Here is a 16,544-nt window from a genome sequence, read left to right as displayed (position 1 = left end):
GAATAGGGTTGTCTTACTACTTTGTTGGGGCAGGTAACGCATAGTGTGATATGTCAGTGGGGGGGGGGGGGGGGGAGGGGGAGGGGAATTCCCCAAAGAAAGTGATGTGAGTGCATCCAGAAGTTCCAGATATCTGCCATACCTAGTATTGACTTTCTCTCATTTTAATGTGAGTTAAATGAGGAATTCTTAAGAGTATTAAGAGGTATAATTTAATCATAGCATTTATGCAACTGTAATACCAAAATAAATGTATAAGTTAATTATGAATAAAATGATAAAACTCTAGCCAAATACAAATTGACAACATTCATACTTGTACAGTGAATATGGCCCTGATTGGGATGCAGGGGGGTCTGGTAAGGTCAGCTTGCCTTTGCTACAGTTGCCTTGTGATGATTCACTTCTCCCACTGGGTCTCTCATAACAATCATGAAACTTTTAGTCCTATAGCACAATACACCAGCTTTTGGTTTTTATTTGGCTTGAAAGCACATTTACATATTAAATCTACCTCTTTTATTTTCTCTTTATCCCAGAACCATTGGGCGGCAGTGTGATTGTAAATACAAATATAAACTTGACTGCTAAAATTGCAGGATAGTATTTGATTATAAGGTGGTCATCCCAGTAATTTAAAGTATACATCTTTTACTTTTTTTTTTTTGGTTTTAATTGTCATTAGTGTGAAAACGCAAAATTGAAGCATTTCCATAGACAAACTACAGAGCTTCAAAACATAATTGCTCTGGACTCTCAGGGCTTCTCATACCTCATATTGGGCCATGCCAATCTAGTCCAATCTTTCCCATCTCTAAGCTGCTAAACAAATCGGTTTACATATTTACAGCATAGATTTTGGTTATTAGGTTTTCTTTCAGATGCAAGTAAGTTTTCCTTTAAGGAACATTTTCCATACATGTGATTGTGAATGCATGGAAAATTACAAAACATTTCTCTTCCAACTCTTGGTCAAATTTGAATGTAAAACCATGTGAAGCAGTTCTGCATTTTATTTATATTTGGTCCCAGTAAGCTTCTCAGATGTTTTCATAGCTGGAGAAAACTTGGGAACACTAAATAATTTTAGACAGCATTTGTTTCTAATCCATGCCAGAAGCAAGGGAACTACTCACTGTAACATCAGAGTAGAGATTATTGGAGGAATCACTTGGAGGTGTCCCAGATAGCCCCTGTTTCATTTGATACACTGTTATAGTAGGTTAATCTTTTATTCTTCTAAACTGTTGCTTTTTTTCTTTTTTTTTTAAATTGAAGTATAGTTGATTTACAATGTTGTGTTAGTTTCAGGTTTACAGCAAAGTGATTAATCTTTTTCATATTCTTTTCCATATAGTAAACCATTGCTTCTTAAAGGGGATGCTGTTTGGCATTTGGTAGTGATACTTTTTGTTGTTGTGAGAAACTGTTCAGCGTATTGCAGGATGTTTAACATCCCTGGGCCCCAGACACTACACGTCAGGAGCACCTGATTATTGTGACACACACTTCCAAATGCCCCCAAAAGCTGACACCACTACTTGGTTGGGAGCCACTGTTCTGAACTCCTTAAAATTTACTTCAATTTATGGTGGTTAAGGGCCCCAGATGGGACAGATTTAAGCTTCAACCCCAGAACTACCTCTTTCTTAAAAGCATGACCTTTAGGTACTTTATTTGCTTTCTCTGTGAAATGGGAATAAGAGCATTTACTTCTAGGGTTCTTAAGAAATTTAAAGGAACTAATACATATTTCCTTATCTTTTATAGAGTGATTTTCAGTAGTTTACTATTTATTTTACCTTGAGAATCATCAGTACCTTAATTATAATTGCAAACTTTGAGAGTCATCCCCTTATTCTGATAAGTGGGAATTAGAACAACAGAACAGGGATTTAATAGACTTTGTGTCCTTCTCATTTTTTAGAAGAATTTTTATTAATGGTTTAAACAGAACCTTTTGTGGATTGTGTAAGGTACTGGAAAGGGAATTGGAATGGGAGTCCAGACCTCCCGACTGTGTCCCAAGCTTTGTGACTGGCCCAGGTTAATAAATCTTGGCTTTAAAATGGGAGGTAGGAGGGGGTGAGAAATCAAGGCAGAGAAATTCATAAATGAGTTTAAAAATCTCTTTCAGCTCTAAGTATTCTTGATTCTCACCAGAGGAGCAGAGTATCAACTTCTTAGATTGAATAGTTTCCTTTAAGTATTTTCCAAGTATGAGTGGTGGATCTAGGTCAAATTTTACAAACAATGCAGCTAGAACTGTGTAAAATAAGGATCCAAGAGCAGGAGAAATATCTAACATTATATTTTATGTGAGTTATTTTTATGTTTTTCCTACAGATAAAGCACATTTCCATATAAATTATCAACCATCCCTTTTTAGACAGGAAACTAACACACTCTTTGTAATTCTGGTTTTAGTGGTTAATTCATATGAATGATGAAAAAAGCACTGGAGAGAAAGAGAAAGGGGTGAAGTTTTATAGGAGACTTAAAGAACACGATCAGGCGTTGTGTTTTGTGGGCCATTCAGGGCTTGCAACTTTTTCCTCTGTTTTGTTTGAGGCACTCTGCAAATCTCCCCAAATGTTACTGTTCCTGGGTAACCTCCTTGAGACCCAGGCATCAACCTACTTACAGAATTCCCCCAAGTAAGCCCCCTTGGGTAGGAACTGAAATGGATCAACTTTAACCCCCAGATCTCTTGTAGCAGAGTGTTGAAGCATTGTTTTATCAAGTATTAAAATCATTCTCCAGTTTAGAATTATGGTTATTATGAAATATTGCTATGGTTTTTATTATAGATAATTAGTTGTATATCACATTTGTTGTCAAACAGTTTTATGATATCTGTGATATTTTGAAAAAATCGTCCCCCAAATTCTATAACTTATTTTTAAAAATTAAGTTCTGAGTAGTAATAGAAAGTGATTTTTCTTAACTACATGTTCAGCTCTTAATCTTTATGTGTTATTCAGAAAATTTGTTATATGTAAGTGTGGTTATTGGTCTAGGGAGTCTATGTTTTTTCAATTCTAATTTGAGAAAATACCAACATTAAAACAATTTTTTTTTGCACAGGTGTTTCTATAGAGAAATTAGTGCTTTTAAACTAGGAGCTTAAAAAGAAATAATGGCTAACATCATTATTCTGTAGAAACCCATGAATAAATTCTTTTTATTTTTACAAAAAAATTAATTGCTTTTGAAAATATATTCCAGTTAATGTTCGATTAACTTGGGAATTCCCTGGTGGCCCAGTGTTTAGAACTCAGTGCTTTCACTGCCAAGGACCCAGGTTCAATCCCCAGTCTAGGAAGTAAGATCTTGCAGTCCATGTGGCATGGCCAAAAAAACAATGTTCAATTAACTTAAAAACAGTAACTATCACATATTAAACACTGCGTACCAGACTCTATGCCATCACTGTATAGGCATGATTTCCCTTAATTTTCTTAAGAAGCCTGTGAGGGTTAATGCCATTATCTCCATCTTATAGAGAGAGTAAATAGTGCACCTGAGGTCTTATCTTAGAAGCAGCTCCAGAGTTGAAGCCTAAGTCTGTCCCACCTAGGGCCCTTACCCACCATTTTCTACTGAAGTTCAGCATCACTGTTAATGGAAGCAATGAAAAGACTCATAGATTTAATGTCATGAGGAATTTAACTCAGGAAGAGGCTAAAGACCCTGGTCTAAAGACCCCAAATGTCTGACAATGGAAATGTGGAGCTCAGCCTTTTCCTGCAGCAGCTGCTAGGACCTGGCCGCCTGGCCTTTTGAGTGCATGCACTCATTTAGTTGTGTAGTGTGCTCTACCCACACTGAAGCACTGTCTTGGAGAATGCAGTGCTGTTAGTGCTATAAAGAAACCTCATGAAATCAAAATGTGTTAAGTGTTATTCCTCGTGACACTGATTTTTATATTAAATCATCATTGCATGGACAGTTTGAGCTGCAAGAGTCTTCAGTAAAGTAGAATATTAAGACAGTAAACTTCTGATTGGATTCATTGTTTTAAAAGAGTTGAGATTTAAAATCCAACTCACATTTATGGTAAACTCATGACAAGTTTTTATCTTGGCTTTATTTCCTGGTGTCTAATTAATATCAATCTTTTGGGTTCGTTACTTGCTCAGTATGGGAAAGGGTTCCTTAGTGAGCGCTGAGCAGCAGCTGTGGTACCCACAAGTTTGAAACCACAGATGGTTTTCATGTTAAACTAACATGAAATCTAACATTTTAGTTAGATGGGTGCATGTTACCTGAGAGCAATAACTCCCAGCATTGATTCTGGTACCCTCCAGGGTTTCTCTAGTTATTTTAAGACATATTGTAAAAGTTTAAAAACAAAACTAAATTGAATTTACCCATTTTAAAAAGATATATAATACAACTCATTTTTGAGGTAAGCAATTTTTTGTGTAATAAAATATGGAAGGAAATAAATGACTGGAGAATAATAAAACAGATTTTGGTGAGGAGAGAAGGAATGATTTGGATGGGATGTTAAACATCAGGATCTTGTCATCGATTATAAATTCTCAGCATTAATTTTTATTGTATTTCCCTTGGCTGTGGCTTTATTTCAAGGGTCCAGGGCCTATTGTTTTTCATTAACAGCCTTGTAAAAGTTAAATCAACTCTAAGACTTCAAGAGGGCCACTCTGCTTGTGATTGCAGGACAGTTAACAAAGACTTGCTTATACATGAAAGCAGAGTCTCTAAGTTATTAGCGCTTGGAGCAGAGGGTAAAATACCTTTGTGGAACTTGCATGCATTTCATTCTTTCTGCTCAAATAGCTAGGATGTAGCTTATGGAGAGTTATGATGTAACTCTTCTTTCTAGGGGGAAAACTTAGTGGGATTCTATAATAAATGACAGTCTGCAGTATCTGCTTTGGACAAGGACTTGGAATGCTCAGGATGCATGTAGCCAGCCTATTTCCAAACGCTATTAGACCCACTCGGCCTGTGGACCCATACCACCTGGAACACGACCTCTTTCCCCCTCACTTCCTCTGATTCTCTTGGCTGGACTTAATGAGGAAATGAACAGCCATTGCTCTTTACCCCAGCCCTACGTCTCCATTGGAATGAGTACTGAGGGTCTAGGAGATAGCAACATCTTAAAAATATGGAAGAGATTTTGAAATGCTTCCACATGCATTTTCTTTTCCTTTTTTAAAAACTTTATTTATCTATTTATTTATTTTTGGCTGTGTTGGGTCTTCGTTGCTGCTCGTGGGCTTTTCTCTAGTTGCGTCGAGCAGGGGCTACTCTTCATTGCGGTGTGCGGGCTTCCCATTGCGGTGGCTTCTCTTGTTGCGGAGCACAGGCTCTAGGCACGTGGGCTTTGGTAGTTGTGGCGCACAGACTCAGTAGTTGTGGCTTGCAGGCTCTAGAGCACCGGCTCAGTAGTTGTGGCGCACGTGCTTAGTTGCTCTGTGGCATGTGGGATCTTCCTGGACCAGGGCTCAAATCCATGTCCCCTGCATTGGCAGGCGGACTCTTAACCACTGCACCACCAGGGAAGCCCCACATGCATTTTATAACTTGTCTCAGACATCAACCCTGTGTGGTGAGTGAAGCAGTAAGAAGTCTTTCCCCTGTTTGAAAATGGGGAAGCTGAGGGGCAAAAGGAGATGACAGGAGTTGACCAAACTAATAATCATCACCTACTGGCCTATTGATAACATAAGAAGTTGTGGGAGTCTTCATGACCTGTTCATACAGCTGACCATTTTTATAATGAAGGACTTGTACTCGGGAGAAAACGGCCTCTAGAGAAGTTGTGATTGGTTCAGCCTCACATCTGTGTATTCTTATAGTTGGAACTAGAGTTGTTTCCTGATGGCCAGTTTGGTATTCTTGACTTTATACTGTGCTGAAGACAGTCAGTACCTTGCACTTCATGAAGAAGGTAGAACAGGCAGTATTTCCCGTATTATGTAGAGGATGAAATTGAAACTCAGAAGAAGAAAATTGTTTGCCACTGGTCACAAATCCCATTGGCAGCAAATGCTAGATAATGATTGGAATTTTGAATTTATGGCTGAAAAACACAACTTCTCGGGGTGCTTTGTAAGTCCCAAGAATTTTTAGCAATTAGTCAACCTCCGTTTTATAAGTAGATTGCAGTTTGTTTTTTTCTCTATTAAATATATGGTATGGTTTGGACAGTAAAATGAAAAGGCTTGATTTAAGGAAGAATTTTATGCCACAAATTATTAATCCAAGAGCTTTCAAAAGGTTCAGTTATCAAACACAGGATCACAATGTGGTACACAGGATCCTTTGTGCTCTTTAAACGATAAAATTAGTGTTAGTGGTTTAATAGCCTGGAGCTCATTAGTATGCTCCACAGAACCTACCTTTTCTTTGTTGTCTATCTGCCAATAATTTCAGTTGGGAAGAACAGAATATCGAACGACTAGTGTGGCCAGCTAAAATACAGGACACCCCGTACAATTTGATTTTAGATTCTACTTATATTAAAAAATTATTCATTGTTTATCTGAAACTCAGTTTTAACTGGGTATCCAGTATTTTTATTTGCTAAATCTAGCAGCCCTGAGAATTACTCTTCTCTTGAACACATTTATTATACATTCTTTTCAGTGCATCATTTTAGGTTTATAAACCATGACCTGTTTTCAGAGAAACATAGGCATGGGATTCAGTTAGATTTTTTTTCAGGACACAATCCTTAAGAACACTTGTTCTCTGAGTCCCTTGGGGCAGTGTTTTTACCTCAGTGGTTTAGTGTGCCATCCCTTTACGATATGGATGGAAAGAATTAAGTTAGAGAATGTGTATTATAAGTGATTTTATTCTCTCTATGCCTTATGTGTTTAAATTTGATTTTTGATTCTTTCAGATGCAGCTAGACATTATGAAGTGTCTTCATGACAAACATTGGTGTTCTGGGAACTTTTATAGTCTTACAGGCTGTAAGACTGGGAATAGGAGACCTAGATTTGATTCCTGATTTTGCTGCCAGCTAGCAGAATGTGTGTGGTTCAGCCATTTAATTTAGCTGCATAATTGAGAAAGTAGGATTGCTAGTGTCTGCCTCACCAGGTTGAAATAAAATGGTGCTTTTTTTCCTTTCAGTATCACTAATGTAAATACTTTTCAAAATCTCATAGACTCAAGGAAGAGAAAGAAGGGAAAATAGAGATCCTGTCTCAGGCCATAGAGGTGATTTGCTCCAGTCAGAGCTACCAGCCAGGTTTCTTGAATCTCATCTGGTATATTTACCCTCGTATTTGACATGTCCATCTTTCCATCTTTCTTCATTCACATGCAGTTACGTATAACTTCACATGACAGCGAATACAGTACGTGTATAAATTAACTTCTGGACACAATATAAGCTTCAGTTTAGGGAGGAGAGGTCTGGGCTTGCTCACTCCTGTATCCCTGGTGCCCAGCCTAGTTAGTGCTAGTTAGTGACACTCTCAAGGACCTTCATGAGAATAATCCATTCTAGAGAAAAAAGACACTTAAAAGTGAATCCAGTTAAAAGCGAAAAATATCACTGAAAAGGTTTTGATTGGAACTTGATCTTGAAAAATGGAACCACAGGTTATGAAAGTAAGTTTACCTTATTTTGGACTTAGTAAAATTTAGATTATAATGAAAACTCCAAGCTAATTTGTAAAATACACAATTTTCTGGCAAGACTATGCCATAAACCAATATCTTTACTTCTTATCTGACATTTGCAGCAGGATCATAGAGTCTTTTTCCCCAAATATAGGTTTTTAAAATTAATATTTGAAGATGTCATCAGTTCTTCCAGCAGCCCTTCTTAATCTAGAATGCAGTTATTTGAATAGAATTCTCTTTTCAGGTATTTGTTATGTCATGATCCTTGCTGTTTTTTAATTTTTTGATTGTTAGCAGTTTTTTTTATTGAGCTTAACCTTAATTATCAGTGGCTTTATGTAATATTAGAATAGTTCTCCAACATCACTTTGGTTTACTTCTAGAAATTCTGTATCTTACATAAGAGTTTAAATTTCAGTCTGCAGGTGATTTGTATTTGCAGAGATTGAAGTATTAAAAAACAATCAACAGGAAATTATAGATATTAGTCTTAGGAAGGACGGCCCACTTCATACAGCCACATAGGTCATGCACTGCAAAACGTCAAGGGATGCCTGAAGGGAGAGAGGTGTGAGAGATGATTTAATTTTATTTACGGTTGGTTTATAAGTGATTGTTTTGATGTTATGATAACATATGTTTTCCATACACAGGGATATATCTACAGGGACTCAGATAATAATGTGGTCATGAGAAAACCCTTTCCCCCATTACTGGTGATTAATAAAAATTGTTGATTGAATCACTGGATATACCAGGTCTACTGTTCCTGTGTCATTTAATACTGAGTTCATCTCTCCAAGAGAATATCTAGAAATACAACACTTGTGAGACTATTAAATATAATAATACAAAACACCTAACAAAGAATTTTTGGACACTGGCTCTGTTTAAGACATATGTTAGACCCTACAGGATATATGAGGGTAAATTAGCCATGGTCAGTTATGAGGCTTACATCCAAGGGGTGATGAACGTTAATAGCTAAAACACAATGTTGATTTTCTGTAACAAATATATCAGCATTCACATTTTCAAAAGACTGTTGTCCCTTTTAATGCAGGTGATTTAGGAGTCGTCGTTTATTTATTCATTCACTTCACTCAAATATTTATCAAGGACTCAGTATGTGACAGGCGTTTTCTAAGTACAGGAATGCAGTCGTGAAGAAGACAGACAAGTACGAAATTTACATCTCATCGGAGGAGGCAATAAACCAACAGATTAATAAACCAGAATAGATGATAGTAAGAATTCAGATAGTGTGGGGGGAGAACATAACGTGTCGGCACCACCTGAGGTGTAGTGATCAGGGAAGACCTGTCTGCACAGGAGATGGAAGCTGTGATCAACAAGGTGCAGATGAGGAGAGCTTTCCAGACTGGGAGCAGTCTGACGTGCTTAAGGAACGTCAGGGAGGCATGGGTGAGAGGGACTATGGTAAGGGATTGAAAGAGTTTGAGTTTTATTCTTGATTCAGTGAGAAGCCAAGTAGGGTAGTTAAGATGTTAAGGTTTACTTTGTTCGAAGATGACTCTGGCTACTGTGTGGAGAGTGGATTGAAGGGAGGCTAGTATAATATCAGAGAGACCAGTTAAGGGGCTGTGGCCCCAGTCCGAGGTGAGAGATGGTGGAGTTTGGACCAGGGAAGTGGTACAAGAGATAGAAATGAGCAGATTGGACTATAGGGTTTTAGAAGTCAAGGTGACAGGACTTGGCTGCTGGATTAGAAGAGAGAGTTGAAGGAAACAGAAATCCAGAATAATTCCTGGATGTTTGGTTGAATAACTAGGGAGATGATGGTGCTACTTACTAATACGAAGAAACCTGGCAGGGAGTGAGGCTGGTGCAAGATGAAGGATGGGGCATTAGGAATTCTGATTTCACCATGTTAAGTTGTCTGTTTAGACATTCACATGGAGCTGTCAAGTAGGTGGTTGTATTAAAAAGTTGACCACCATTTTCCAATGAGAAGGTTAGAAATAAGAGGAGGCTGTGTTTCAGGTTTGTAACTGAAGTAGTTAAAATGCCTCTTTTTATATTGATTTGAGAATTTAAGTTGCATGTACATATTTTTAAATAGCATGATATGTTAATTTAAATGTATCACTTTTTTCCTGTCTTACATTTTACAAAACAGTTTATTCAAATGCTTCCTGTACATTTTTCACATGCATGTCTGACATCAGTGTCTTTGGCACTACTACTGTGATTTTGGAGGTTATGTAAGCATTTCCCAAAGTATGTTCCCCTCATTTCTATCGAAGTTTTTGAGATACAGCATTATTTTAATATCAATGTATGTTCTCATCACTGGAAGTTTTGTCTCAAGCCATGGCATGCATTTATAAAACATTAGGCAATTATATTTTAAACGACTCTGTGCTAGAGGTATACACCAGAGATGTGTACAATATACTTACTGCATTGCTTTTTAAAAAACTTTTGTTTATTATTATTATTATTTTGGCCGTGGTGCATGGCATGCAGGATCTTAGTTCCCCGACCAGGGATCAAACCCATGCCCCTGGCAGTGGGGACGCAGAGTCTTGACCACTGGACCACCAGGGAAGTCCCTACATAGGTTTTTAAAGAGAGCTTTAAAATGTATAACTATATCTAACACTTGGAATTATGAGGTAATCCTGATAATATCTGTGTCATCTTTTTTTGACCCATTTTATTCTAGACCGGTACCACTTCTGGGTAATATATATTTACCAAACAATAGAGTGTTGTTCAAACTAAAATAATGAAGGGAACATTCTATAAGTGAAAGACTTAGTAGAGACTCTGAAAAAAGGCTAACTCTTCTTTCCCCCTTCTGGATCTTCTTTTTTCACTTAGTAAATTGTTGTGATTATTCATATCAGTATCCATGACCATTTTTAAATCTTTGTCTAGTGTTACATTTATAAATGTGCCATGATGTGTTTTCCAGGCTTCTGTTTGTGGTATTAGGTTTCTTCTCATCTTTGCTGTAACAAACAGTACCACAGTAAATAAATACCCTGGTACTTCCTTTGCCACATGTGTAAAATCTGTGGAACAAAGGATAAATGCGTTTTAAAACTTGTTAGATATTGCCTACTTGCCCTCTGAAGAGGTGTTATCAATCTCTACTGCATCCAGAAGGATGAGAGAGTGTCTGTATCCCTACACTGTCCAAAATAGTACACTGTCAGACTTGTTTATCCCAGCTCTTTGGTGAAAATAATCAGTAAGTCATTGTAGAGTGGAGATTGCATTGCTCTTATAGGCCAGTTCTTTTAAATATCCTCAGTGGTAGCAAGTTTTTGTCTTTTGAAAGTAAATTTGAGTTTTGGAAAAAGTCAAGTCTAATGCATAAGCTATATATGAAGTTAGCCATTACTCTAGGTTTTTTGCGGTTTTATTTGCTTGTTTTGAGAGGAAGGCTCAGTGAAAAAGAAGATCTAACTTTCAGATAAAGCTAATATTCTTATATGGCTTATGAAATTTTTTAGAAGTTAGTTTCAAAAGAAGAGTTTCAAAAATGTCTAAAGTAATGGCACCATCAGTTGGCATAAGATTACAGCTGCCCAAGAGGAATTATTTCAGTTGAACAACAATCATTTGGATATATATGATCCGGTGTATTTGTTTTAAAAAATCACCCACTGTGAAGGCTTTATCTCAGACAGGTCTCTTCATGGGATGGCACATTAACAACATAAATAATTTAAGTTTTCTCGGGCTGAATTTTTTATACTAGTTATGCTTACTTTTTTGTTTTGCTCCTTTATACAAGGAATAGGTAATCTAGAAGAAGAGATCATTTTTACCATTATCTGAACAAACATTATCAGGATGATATTAATGAAAATCTACAATCTTTTTACTACATACCAGATCAAATTGTTTATATTTTTCATTTCCCTTTCTAAATCTAACGTATATATAGCAATATAGATAACAATTATCTAAAATTAAGCATATTAGCTAGCCAAATTCAGATAATTTTTAAAAATATTTAACTTCGGAACAAGTTGTATGTTTTAAATAGCAAATTAATTTCCATATCTATGTTTTCCTAAGACTATTGTTAAGTTTAGTGTCTTTTACTTTAATACAAATTGAATTTGAGAGGAGCAGACTTGACACTTGACGTGTGGTAAATCAGATATTTGAAAATACATGTATATAGGAGTCAGGCTTTATCAAAGTGTTCATTGAAGCAACTGTCCTCTACAGATTTGCAGAATAAAACTGTCTTAAATAAACCATCTTGTTTTTATTTTCTATGACAGATTGAACCATTACTGCCTCAGTTTACCATGAGAGGATTTTTAGAAGTTTTCAGGGGTAGCAATATTTAAGGAGGGGTGTTCTTCCTTATGTATTTACTGTGTCTACATGTTCTTTTCTGCAGAGAAATGGTCAATGCATGGTTTGCTGAGAGAGTTCACACCATCCCTGTGTGCAAGGAAGGCATCAGAGGCCACGTGGAGTCTTGCTCTTGCCCCTCGGAGCAGAGTCCCCGTGCAGAGAGCAGTGTCCCTGGAACACCAACCAGGAAGATCTCTGCCTCCGAATTTGATCGACCTCTTAGACCCATCGTTGTCAAGGATTCTGAGGGAACTGTGAGCTTCCTCTCTGACTCAGAAAAGAAGGAACAGATGCCTCTAACCCCGCCACGGTTTGATAATGATGAAGGGGACCAGTGCTCGAGACTCTTGGAATTAGTGAAAGATATTTCTAGCCACTTGGATGTCACAGCCTTATGTCACAAAATTTTCTTGCATATCCATGGCCTCATCTCCGCTGACCGCTATTCCCTGTTCCTCGTCTGTGAGGACAGCGCCAACGACAAGTTTCTTATTAGCCGCCTCTTCGACGTTGCAGAAGGTTCAACACTGGAAGAAGCTTCAAATAATTGTATCCGCTTAGAGTGGAATAAAGGCATCGTGGGACACGTGGCCGCTCTTGGTGAGCCCTTGAACATCAAAGATGCATATGAGGTAAATAAACTGTTGGAACAGAGGTGGGGTGAGGGGTGGAACACAGGTGGGGCATTGGACAACTACTGTGAATCGTGGGGATATTTGACACTGAGATGTAGTAACGTGTGTACTTATTTAAAATGGGAATATATGGCAAGAACTTTCCCATCTTTTAAATGTCAGAGTTTCTTCGCTAATGTCTGGGTCAAGGATAGAGGCCCGAGAGAAGTCTTGTCCTGTTTTTCTCCTTAATGATAATTTAACATAGGTCATCTCATAGTTGTATTCTTTCATCTTTTTACCTGATCACTCTACATATCCCCTATCTATGTTATCTCCATGTGAACTTCTGGGAATTTACTAGTATTCTAAAATGATAGGTCCAAAAGCCATCAGAAAACCAAACCCATGGTCTTTTTAAAAGTTCATTCATTCAGTTAATCATATTCATTCATTTGACAGCAAAGTCTGATTTTCTTTCTTTCCACTCTTTCATTTGTTTTGTTAAACAAATAAATTTACGGATAGCTTCAAAAAATGGAAATTTTTGCCCTACAGTATTTCGATGGAAAGATTTGATACTTACTCCACTTTTACTTCAGTTATGGACTTAAAGATTACACTATATGATTCTTGAAATTTCCCTGTTAAAATTAATCTTTTATTACTAGAAATAGAGGTTTTAAACAAAGCATCTTAATTGAATGATACTTACTATGTTTATGAATTATGTTCTAGCTACTTATCACGTGGTACACTCTGAAGTTTCCATAGTAATACTAGCTTGAGGCTCCTCTGTGTAATTTGAGGGGTCATAGATGTTTTAGTCACCCCTGTATTCCTGATGCCTGGAACATAGTGCCTGGAACATAGATAAGTCTTAATAAATAGTGATTGGGAGAAAATTATAGTAGATGAGATAAATAAGTAGAATGGAAAGCAGGTCATAATAGATCCAGGGAAAATGTGTTAGGTTCAGGGAAGCAGGAGATCACATATAATTGGGGAGACGGAGAGAGGTTTCTTTGAGGAAGCAGTGATTGATGTGGACCCTGGAAGATGGGTGAGATTGGAGTAGATTGAGTCGTGTGCATAGTGAGATCCAGATGTAAAGAGAAGTTTGCAGAAGAGACAGGAAGTTGGACCATGTGGTGCTCGTATGGAAACGTGTGGGTGATAGTATAGATGTTGAGGAGCTGCTGGAGATTACTGGGGTCTTGAATGCCAAGCTGAGGAGTATATGTTTGATTCAGAGCTATGAGGAATAACTGAAGATGGTTTGAAAGGGGAACCGGCATGATTCAGACTGTGATTTATTTTATTTTTATTTTTTTGCGGTACGCGGGCCTCTCACTGTTGTGGCCTCTCCCGTTGCGGAGCACAGGCTCCGGACGCACAGGCTCAGCGGCCATGGCTCACGGGCCCAGCCGCTCCGCAGCATGTGGGATCCTCCCGGACCGGGGCACGAACCCGTGTCCCCTGCAACGGCAGGCGGACTCTCAACCACTGCGCCACTAGGGAAGCCCCAGACTGTGATTTAGAAAGATGAATAATATGGTGGTCATAAAAGGAATTGGGGAAAAATACTGGAAACTGGGAGGATAGGTTATTTTAATAGTCTGAGGAAGTAAGGACCTGAACCAGGGCACTGGCCTTCAGGACCAAAAGGAGGGAATGGATTAACGAAGAAGAAGCTGACTCTGCTAGACTTGGCAGCTAATAGGAGATGGAAGTGAGGAGGAGAGAGGAGTTGGAGAAGACTCGGGTTTTGAAGTTGGTTGAATAAATAATGGTAACTGGTGGGGAATCCTGAGGGAAGGGATCTGGGGAGAGATGTGATAGTTCGGATAGATTAGATCCTGAGATAGGTGTCAGAATCCACTCTATACCAGCAGTCTTTTCCATTTTGATTCTTCACGGAGCTATCTCCATGACCTCCTTGAGCTCTGTGAGTAACATCACGCCATGGCAAACTCCAAGAGGGGTATTAAGGACACAGCTGCAGAATCGCTGCCGAGTTTGCAGAATTCCCTTCCTGTCTTAGGTGACAGCTGGGTTTCCGCTTTTCAATGGCACTATAGTCCCAAGTACAGTAGGACCATAAATATGCTGTAGCTTTGCTGAGAAAGCCTCCATTTGTCTGCACGATCCTAAGTTTCTCCAGCCCTGAGGATTTCTTCATTTATATACAATTTATTGAATCTGTTTACCATCTTTAGAGTTTTGATGGTGTAGCTTTTGTCTTGCAGTTAGTAATAATTTAATTCTTGTACTGCCATCTGAAATAGGCCCAGTGTCCTTGATTTGCAGTGACCCCAGGGTGAAGCCTCTTAGCCTGTGGATTTCTCATGTTGCTGCTTCACCCTTGACACCCTTGATCTGTGTTTATAGAGGCCTTGCGGAAGTTATTCCTGTCCCAGGAATTTCATTAGAAGTTGTGGGATTGATCTGTGACATAATTTACATTGGTATTAACAGTGGAAGTCAGTTGGCTAGTGGCTAATTCATTACTTAGCTCACTCATAGCTTGAATAGTCAAAATACTGTCTCATAGCCTTTTGTGAAAATAATCAGAATATCAAAGTATATTCTATGTTTTCTGAGTCCTACTTCCTTAAATAGGTGTCTATAAAAATGACACATTTCTTTAGCTTATGTGACCATAGAACACTTAAAAGTTATGACGTAGCAGTAGAAAACCAAGAAGTGGCCATGAAATAGAGTAGTGCTCAGATTGAAGCTCAGAGTGAAATAATAGTCTCCTAGATAGATTAATTGGAAGACATGGTCAACATTTGATTCACTTTTTAAAACTTTGTAACAGAATGATATAAACTTGGAGATTCAACTGTTTTGTTACTAATAAAATAACACATTCATATTTTAAAATATAAGACAAGATCAACACCTTAGACCAGTGAGTCTCAATTAGATCACAGATACCAGTGATGTTCAGTCACACATCATCTCCTCCTTTGTCAGCCCATCATTCACGCAACTTTCTTGAACATGGCAGAGCATTTCATAATAATAAAATATTAACACATAATAATCAGAGCCACTGTATAAATGTGTTGGCATTGTCCTCGTATATAAAAACTAGATATCATCCAGTATCTAGATTGGATTGTGTATCAGTCAGCGTTCTTCAGAGAAACAGAGCCAGTGGGATAAATAGAGATAAATAAGAAGTGATGTACTCTAGGAATTAGCCACTTGGATATGGAGGCCTAGAAGTTCCACAGTCTGCCTGCCATCTGCACGCTGGAGAATCAGGAAAGTTGATGGTGTAATTCAGAGTCTGAAGGCCTGAGAATGAGGGGGGCCAAGAGTATAACTCTGGTCTGTGTCTGAGGCCAAAAGCTTTAGAACCAGGAGCTCTGATGGACAGCAGGAGGGCAAGAGAAGATGGATATCTTAGAGAGCAAATTTGTCCTTCCTCTGCCTTTTTTGTTCTATTCAGGTACTCAAGGGATTGGCTGATGCCCACTGGCATTGATGAAGATCTTCTTTACTCATTCTACTGATTCAAATGTTCATCTCTTCTGGAGACATCCTCACAGGCACACCTGGAAGTAATGTTTTATCAGCTATTTGGGTATCCCTTAGCCTAGTCAAGTTGACACATAAAATTAACCATCACAGATTGCCTGAACCCCTGGTTCCACGTCTTATGGAAGCCTTAAGACTCCGCAAGATTTCCTATGTCAGAGGATTTCTATTGTCTACACAGCCCTCTTTTCCCTAAGTCAACTGGAATGCAAAACCTGGGCTCTTCTCCTGTTTCCATGGGACAGCCTCTCCATGGATACTCTGATTGCTAGGGAGAAAACTTGGAGGATCTTAGGGAAGGGTCACATTGTCACTCATGTGGCCTTCACCGTGGAGCCGCTACTCCTCCCACTCGCACTTCATTCCTTCCTTTTCAGTCCTTTTCCAGGTAAATAAATCTTCACCATCTCTCAT

The 16,544-nt window shown here is 38.3% G+C and overlaps 1 protein-coding gene across 2 annotated transcripts in view; it reads left to right on the top strand.

Moving 5' to 3' along the window:
• Positions 1-16,544, top strand: part of PDE5A (phosphodiesterase 5A) — a 135,915-nt gene that overhangs the window by 7,169 nt on the left and 112,202 nt on the right. For both annotated transcript variants that reach the window (XM_060012937.2, XM_060012938.2), the window contains exon 2: positions 12,008-12,596. In XM_060012937.2, coding sequence (XP_059868920.1) covers positions 12,008-12,596 — 589 coding nt within the window. The remainder of the gene's footprint in view (positions 1-12,007; positions 12,597-16,544) is intronic.

The sequence above is a fragment of the Delphinus delphis genome, chromosome 5 (genome assembly GCF_949987515.2).
Source record: "Delphinus delphis chromosome 5, mDelDel1.2, whole genome shotgun sequence".
NCBI lineage: Eukaryota > Metazoa > Chordata > Mammalia > Artiodactyla > Delphinidae > Delphinus > Delphinus delphis.
The sequence above is the reverse complement of the archived record's forward strand: the minus strand, read 5'-3'. Positions and strand labels throughout refer to the sequence as shown.